The 8,860-nt window shown below is 45.0% G+C and overlaps 1 protein-coding gene across 1 annotated transcript in view; it reads right to left on the bottom strand.

The window, feature by feature from the left end:
• The window catches only part of b4galnt4a (beta-1,4-N-acetyl-galactosaminyl transferase 4a), a gene marked incomplete at its 3' end in the record, with an annotated part of 36,466 nt that extends 31,944 nt beyond the window's left edge, over positions 1–4,522 (bottom strand). The window contains exons 1-2 of the mRNA XM_047051471.1: positions 3,896–4,522; positions 2,709–2,878 (exon numbers count right to left, since the gene is read on the bottom strand). Of these exons, the coding sequence (XP_046907427.1) occupies positions 2,709–2,850 (142 nt within the window). The remainder of the gene's footprint in view (positions 1–2,708; positions 2,879–3,895) is intronic.
• Positions 4,523–8,860: the final 4,338 nt, after the last annotated feature.

Here is an 8,860-nt window from a genome sequence, read left to right as displayed (position 1 = left end):
CCTTGCTCCCGAGCTGTTGCATTGAATATGTTGTGTTTGTGTGTTGGTGAATATATGTGTATGTGTTTATGTAAGCAGGCGTGTATTTTTGGTGATTGTAGCTTATTAGCCAAGCCCAGCCCAGCCCAGGCCCAGTAGACCTTTTGACTGGTCAACCACATAATATGGCTCTCAAACGGCGATCAAACACGTGTAAAATGTTAACAATTATCCACACAGCAAAGGGATTTACCCGACTGTTTTACCCGCCAGGTTTGTTGTTTGGATGAACTTCAGTCAGAGTCATTTCCTGGGTGTTTATTGTCTTTCTAGCCTCCAGCTTGTCGACAGCAGATGGACTGTGATAACTCACCTCAGAATGGATCCTTCTCCGTAAAAACAACTATGATTATTTTCAAGTGGAGCAGACGTCCATGTCCTCAGATAAGTGGACCCCCTATGGAAGCACCTGTCCAACCCATAGCAGACATGCTATTCTTCTCACATCTCTAATGAGGCTGTTTGTCGGCTGACTGGCTGACTGGTTGGCGGTCTGACTGGCTGGGTAAATGCCTGGTGCTAAAGCAAGGAAGGACAAAGACACTGGTTCTCCCCTTCAGAATTTAAATCACAGACTGGGTACAATCCTCTCATTGTGGCGGACCTTGTAGAAGCCTAGACGTGTGTAAAGTAGTTTGTGTTTGTGTAGCCGGTGTGAATTGGTGAAACTGACTCCTCAAGTATGTAACAGGCCACCCGCATAATTGAATAGCTAGCTGTTCTTTTGCGTAGCTGGTAGTGGTGGCGCTTGGGAAGTCAGAGATGGCGTGTTCGATCCTCGGTGAAGGATGAACACGGTCCGGAAAACTCTCACGGAACTTGCAAGACCACGTCTGTCACATACTCGTCACATTGGTGCCGTGACCCGGATCTCACTAGGTTAGCGTTAGCTAGCCGTCGGAGTGAGTTTCAAAGGGGTGAATGTAGCCGGTGTGAATCAGTGAAACTCACTCATCAATAAGAGGCCATCCGCGTCATTGAATAGCTAGCTTTTCTTTGGCGTAGCTGGAAAGGGTGGCGCTTGGGAAGTCAGAGATGGCGTGATCAATCTTCGGTGAAGGATGAACACGGTCCGGAAAACTCTGACGGAACTTACAAGACCCCGTCTGTTACATCCTCGTCACATTTGGAGGTGAGGCTCGGGGGGTGGGGGGAAAGGCCTGGAGAGAAGGGCTTGCTTTGCTTTTTGGTCAAGCAGAATCCCACTGTTCAGTTTAAGTGATGTGTATGCTGAGCAAGCTGTACTCTATGAACACATGCTCAATTTCTACCCTGATTTTATACTTTTTTTATATTATTTGCCACAGAGAAAGCGTAAAACGAGTTACTCTCTGTATATTGTAAATCTGATGTGTATGAAAAAGTATCTCACTACAAACAGGAAAATGTGATTTCCTCTCAGTTCTGGTGCCGTGGACAATTCAGGCCCAAGAACCCACAGATCATCTAACATAAGAAGCAACTGAAATCTTTCAAATGAATCGCGTGGTAAAGTGGACTGGATTATGTGGGGGTCACATAAAGCAGACTAACACACTAACTACTAACTAACTACCCTGTCATCTCTAACCCGCCTCACCTCTTCCAGAAAAAGTTCAGATTCAAAAACCAGTATCTGATCATCTGCCTCCCTACATTACATTATACTATTACTTCATGCATTTAGCAGAGGCTTTAATCTAAAGTGACATACAAATAGTAGTAGTCACTCACAGCAAATAATCAAGGACCAGCTACAAGCCTACAGCTGGATGCAACATTATGGGTGTCACGGCCACAGCCGTGCCCCCCGATTGTTTTGGTTTTGCCCTGCCCTAGTGTTTCCCTGTCATTGTCGTCACCTGTCTCATTCAGTTGTCGTTAGTTTCATTGTGTTCACCTGTGTCTTATTTGTTTCTGTGTATTTAGGTTCCTGCTTTGTGTCCAGTCTTTGTCTTAGCATTACCCTTTGTCACTGCGTGTACCCTGTCTGTTTCCTGTTTTGAGAATTAAACCTGTGTTCCTCGCTATGCCTCGGTACTCCCCTGCATTTGGGTCCAACCCCACCTCACGTCGTGACAATGGGTGTACACATTGTATCAACCTTAGGCCTGGTTACTTGCTTCTACTGCAGTCCAAATGAGAAATTCAACCACTCCAATGAACTGTTTTTACAACATCTGGGGAAGAAACATTTCTGTTAACTAGTACATGCTGTACACCAATATCTTCCCACCCCCAGTGCACAGCAACAGGTGATTTTCTTCACGCGTTCTTCCTGAGTGATTGACAGGTCATGACCTCGGCACCCACAGTCCTTTCATTATTGATAAGCCAACAGCCTGTTACTTCGACCTGGCTGCCGACTACTGCGCTGCGCAGCACAGTGTAGGGAAGCGAGGCTATTATTTATTTATGAGTAGATGTTTTTCCTTCTATTGGCACTCATCTGAATAGGCAGATCATCATGAAGCATCATGAGACAAACAGGATATGAGATGAGAAAGAAAGAAAATCACACAGGCGCACCCGCAAGCTTGGTTCTTAAATCAATCCACTGCATTTATGTGGATTAGATTCAGATCGATAATCTTTTAACTATTTTGTCTGATTCCTTAAAAAACATATGGCTAATGTAACTTTAACAACCAGCCAAGCCAACTCGTGTAGGCTTGCAAGAATAACGGTACCTTTTCCGTAGTTGAAGTGGAGTTTGATAGCTTTGCCCTGGTTGATGTGCAGGTAAGTGAACCACACGGCGAAGGTGAACAGGACCAGCAGCAGAAGGAGTTTGAACTGCTTCCGAATTTTCTTCACAGGGAAGCGCAGCATCCTCGCTGGAACATCATCCGGTTACCGGCTGCGGAAACGAAGAGAGTGTCAGGACGTTGGTTGGAGTTTTGGATCACATACATTCTTCCATCATACTCGGACTATAACTACAGTCCGACCGTGATGAATTCTTAGTCTGGGACTATTAGAAGCTTTAATGGGGTTTAGAAGAATTTCGACTCATGTTTAGCTCTACATTCTCGCTTTTACAATGTTCAGTATGACAGCTATGACACGGAGACTTGCGGACAAGGCGACTAAAAGCCAGTCCAGCATTGCATTCCAATTGTTGAGCGGTGACAGCCCGGAGCAGGGGAAAGGCGGCGGATCAAGAGCTGTAGCCTACAGTGTGGCGGTAGGAACAAAATAGCAGTCCGGCGATAATCTATAAAAATCCCCTCTTGCTCTGGCTTCACTGACACCGCGACGCTGATTATTTTAACGGCCACTCACTCTGAGATCATCCCCCGGGATTTAAGGCGCACTCAAGTGCACAGCGCGCGGCAAAAGGCTAGGTCCGTGGGGCTGAAAGAGTCTCGAGACCTCACGCGTGCAAATGGGTTGTCACTAATGCCTAGTGTGGATGACTTTAGCCTACTAGTACTAGGCACGTTAACAGTGAGCTATCGGTCTTGTATGAACATAGGCTACTCCCATACCGATGTTGAAGTAAAAGCATGCCTCAGTTGCTGTTGCCCCTGCATTTATATCAGGTTATACTTTTCTGGGCGGCAATGTGTAGGCTGTGTAGAGAAATGTATGCTGCTTTATAAATGCAACGACTGGTTAAACAGAGCCAAATATTTAACGAACTGCAAGCATTCGGCTCCCTAAAGTGTTAGGCACAGTTAAAACGAGAATATTGATAGTAGTAGCCTAATTAATCATACTAATGGACCAGTTGGACCGGGCTCCTCGGCTATTCCCATGGGTGGAGGGATCAATTGTCACCCTGTACACTTGTCTGTTAAAGCCCCAGCGCTGACATTATCCTCACAAACAAAACCTTGGTTAAGAGAAGTAGCAAGTAGTCCTGGAAGCGCACCGGTTGTCAGGTGAAAGGGCTACATAAACGTGCCCTTGCGATTCGGGATCCCGGGAAACCTCTCAGAGGTCCATGTGCACCTTCACTCGCCTCTGTACTCCGCGCGCTCTCGGCTTGTGCATCGTAGATTACAGAAAACCAAGTCCCAGCATTGTCAGCATCCGCCGAGCAGAATGTCCATGCAAGCCCCCGCTGAACAACATCCAAATCACGATGCGCTACAAGGATGCTAGCTGCGATAGACTGGCAATGTTGTCATTTCAATCGTGAGCTCTTCATTTTTATTTTAACGCTGAAAATCGTCTTTCTCCTCTGTTGTCACCTTGCAAATCACATTAAAAAACCATAGCGCTCCATTTCTGGAGTCACGGAAAATGTAAATATGGTTTTACAGTAGTTCTCCTATTAAAGAGGGATTCATGATCCCCTTGTCCAGCAATCTGTACGCTCCTCTTCGCCCATCAATTGAGCGTTATAACGATGCTGGGCAACCGAACTTGGGAGGAGCCCTTGATTGACAGATCCGTTATCCAATAATAGCTATGGTTTAAAAGAGGCGGGATGACGACATTGCCTGAAGATCAACTCTGTTGCTTCGTTTAAATAATAATGGTAAATTGGAGCCTATTGCACTAAATCCAAGAACCATCATCTAAAATATTTGTGTTGGAGTTAATGTATAGCCTCCGTCGTATATGCCATGTGCTGAATAAAATCAACATAGGCCTGTTCAAAGTACAGTTTACCGTAGCCTGCATATTACCATACTTTCAGCAGAAACAAATAAACATTGGCCTACTGTGTATAGTTTTACACATCAAGATTAGAACATCCACATGCAGAAGATAATAGCCGTCTTTGAGACGTGCGCTGGAGTGCCGCCTGTTGGTAAAAGAGAATAAACCAACGCACCGCCGTGTGCCTAAACTGAAAGCTGATCGTTGAGAACATCAGATCTTTTCCAAATCAAGTTGTTTTCCACTAGTTTTTGGATGATTTCAAAGGTATACTTTGATATAATGTGTATAACTGTGAATACAATTAGGTTTCCCCAACGATACGTATCCTAGATGTGCGTGTTTCAGAACCATGGACACTTCCCCCACAACAGTTTGCGAGAGTATTAGTAAATTCCTCACGATAATAGCCTACATTTTAACAAGCACTGTCTAGCATGACAGAACATGACTACATGGTCCATGGTACAAGGATTCCTGTGACATATCTTTTTATTTTCCTTTTTTCATTATTATAATGTGTCCCTTGAAACATACTACATCATTTTAGACATGCTGTGAAGGAAAGAAAATTGATAGATCATGTTTTTATCACACATATCCTCCCCAATACATGAATAAGCCACTGAGCTACACCTTAGAGATTTAGTGTTGTGTTTATGGAGTTTCTCTGCTTGCATGTAAAAATAAAGACAGGCCTATATTATCACTGTAAAAAATGTTGTTTCCTGGTTAACTTTTGTCTGAATTCAACAGGTGTAGAATTGTCTACAACAATGCTCATAGCAAAAAATTGACAAGGAGTAAGATGGTAGCCTCAGAAATTAAATCAATATTCATCTATATTGTAGTCACACTGTAACTAAGCCTGACCTGAGAATTTGACATCAGGGCCCCGTTGTCCCATTTGTGCTCCTGGTGGTGACCATGTCCCAGGACATAATCCTCCATCTCCACAGATTATAGGTAATCCTCACAAATGTCCAGGTAAATTCCCTGAAGTCTGGGCCTGAAAGGTGTCTCTAATGACCCCAGTATAATTACATCCACTCTGCTGGGCTAAAGTATAACCTTAACTACCTTGTTGTCTCAGGTAGTGCATTATTCAAACTGATGTAGGGCATTTTGTTCATGGTCTGCTAATAGCTTGTCTTCAGATGCAGGGCATCATTAGGGTGTGTTTGGAGACCTGAATCTGTCTCATTCTAACTTTGATCATTTTGATTTGGGGTTTCTTACATCTCTATAGCTACATTGTAACTGGTAATGTAGCTGTCTACCCCCCTGTTGCTGTATGCCTTGCAGAGTCGTCTCACGATGTGGCTGATCACTTCTCCTGGCTTCCCTCGGAGTAACAATAACAGAATGGGAAAATGCAGAGCACTCATTTCCATGAGTTGACATTTCTGCATGCGTGTATTCCCTGTGTCGGTGTGTTTCCTGAACGTGTGTGTGTCAGTACGGAATGATAAATACAAATGTATTCTTCCTTTCTCTAGGTATATGCTCAAAACTAAGCAGGGGGCAATATGGCAATTGACACTCCTTGAGGTGAAAGGGAGGGTCATAGATTCAATACGACAGCATTACTCTGGTAAATGTAAGTCATTGATTGTGAGGACTCTCATGAGAGATATTTTCTTGAGTGCACTCTCCTCCTCCTTTACCCTTTCAGAATGTTCAAAAATGTTCTTAACTACATACCATTGCATTGAATGAGAGGTTCATACATTATATTTTCATCGCAATTGAAAGTACTTACAATGTACAGTTTTTTTTAATAAATGAAAATTCGTATTGACAACTTTAATAAATGTAAGTTTGTTTATATCCGTACTTTGTGTATATACTTTAGGTTTGATATTCTTTCACTTGGGACCTCTTTTTGAATTCTCTACCCCCTAAATTTCAATCCTCCTCTAAAGCGGACTTGTCTTTGCCCCCACCACCACCAGTACCTCTCTCTCTCTTTCTGTCTCTTTCTGCCTCAGGTTACCACTGGCATCTGGCTGCATTCTCCAAGGATCATCATGGATGGATGGATCTAGGCCGAGGGGAGGGGACTAGGTGGTGAGTGATGGGGGCTAAAGGCGATGAGCTGTGGGGAGGGATATGGGTGGGGGTTAAGGTGTGTGTTTGGGAGGGGGTGCTGTCTCTGGAGGGTTGAATCCAGAAGAAGGGCATATCTCACCGTGTCTGACAGATGTCCTGGAGAGGGACGGAGAGTGTTATACCATTGACTGTAGGCAATGAGATGACACTGGTCAGGGGGGATCATGGGGTCCTGGGTGACACAGGTCTCCAAATGGGGACGTGCTTGACATGTCAGTGGATGTGGTCAACTTGAGGTCTTGAAGGGGTAACGACAGTGACCAAGGAAAAGTGAAGACCACTGGTCACTCTTTTTACTTCTTATTTCCCTCTCTCTCTCTCTCTCTCTCTCTCTCTCTCTCTCTCTCTCTCTCTCTCTCTCTCTCTCTCTCTCTCTCTCTTCTCTCTCTCTCTCTCTCTCTCTCTCTCTCTCTCTCTCTCTCTCTCTCTCTCTCTCTCTGTCCATCTGTCTCGCCACCTCGCACCCTCTCTTTCTCTCATCCCTCCCACTCCCTGTCATCCTGTCCTCCTGTTTTTTTGTTTTCTCATCATCCGCTCAGCAGGGGGATGATGGCTTGAGCTCAGCTGAAATGTCATCTGGATTAAGGGTCGTGGCTCCTCCATCATGGCTCAGACTGAATTGCCCCCTGCACCCCTGTTTCCTAGTTATAACAGGTGCAGCCTGTCTTGCTGTCTGTCATCATGTGTGTCTGCCTGCCACCTGCCTGCTTGCCTGCCTCTCCTTTTCTGTCTGTCTGTCTGTTTGCCATCTGTCTGTCTGTCAGATGTCCTTTCTGCTCCACTGAGCGTTATCCCTACAGAGCCATTTCAGATAGCTTTTTTCAGATAGTATTTGTTCATGTTTATAGATGAGTGAAATCACAGAATGACACAAGAGAAGAGAGGAGATGGAAAGGAAAGCAGAAGGAGGGCAAAAAGAGAGAGAAGGAAACAGAGGAGAGAGAAAAGGGAAAGCAAGAGTAGAAGAAGGAGGAGAAGGTCAGGGTTTTTGAAGACCACAGCACACAGCAAATCATACTACATTTATGGATGCATCTTCCTGTCCAAGCATCATTCTATTACTCCTACGGTTACACATTGATGTGCAGATAAACATTAAACAGTGAATAAGCTGTTAGAATTGAAATTCAATAGTTCAGGAAAAAATGATATTGATTTCATGACTGCAGCTCAGTGCCCAAGCATCCCCACAGTACCCCAAAGACATACACTCCTCGCCAACGGCTTTTTCCTTACATTTACATTTAGTCATTTAGCAGACGCTCTTATCCAGAGCGACTTACAGTAAGTACAGGGACATTCCTCCCGAGGCAAGTAGGGTGAAGTGCCTTGCCCAAGGACACAACGTCATTTGGCTTAGCGGGGAATCAATCCGGCAACCTTCTGATTACTAGTCCGACTCCCTCACCGCTCAGCCATTTGACTCCCTTCAAAATGATTTGAGAGTTCGACATCCCGGGAGATGTACAGACGCAGTTTCGGACATCTGATACTCATGACACCAAAGCTTTAGCCATGCCCTCTCTGGCTCTTCTTAAGACATTCCATGTGGAGCTCTGGGGTCTCCTGTCAGTCTGTGTGGAACTCCAGGGCATTCTGGAGTTTCATAAAGAAGTGAGGCACGACGCTTAACTCTGAGACAGCCTTCCTTTCCTAACAGGTGATGCAGCTAAATGTGTCTCCAACTGGGCTTGCAGCCGACAGCCTCCCATTACGGGTAATGATCTCATCAAGATCATGATCTCATCATTCTCCTGGCTCCTCAGCCTCTCTTCTGAGGACACAACGCCTACAGTTCCAGGCTTATCACACCGAGGTAGATACTGAGGCGGTGTCAAGACTACAACACCTAGCTTACTAGATGGGCCAGAGTTGGATTTGAAACTCGCTCCTTTTTGTCTTTGAACTTGAAGTGAAACATCAATCATCCCTCTTCCCAGTGTACTGTCTCTTTCAGTGAGCTGTCTCCTACATGGTTTGACAGGGAAGGGAGGAGGCCGAGATTCTCGCCGAGATTAGAGAGTCTCTGTCTCAGTCGGAGGTGTAATTCAGATGGGAGCCGAGCAGCACAGAATGAGGCGCATCAGAGTCGTTTACTTGGTTTTTAGGCCTGTGT

This window comes from Hypomesus transpacificus, unplaced genomic scaffold (genome assembly GCF_021917145.1).
Source record: "Hypomesus transpacificus isolate Combined female unplaced genomic scaffold, fHypTra1 scaffold_156, whole genome shotgun sequence".
NCBI lineage: Eukaryota > Metazoa > Chordata > Actinopteri > Osmeriformes > Osmeridae > Hypomesus > Hypomesus transpacificus.
This window is presented reverse-complemented; position numbering and strand designations above follow the sequence as displayed.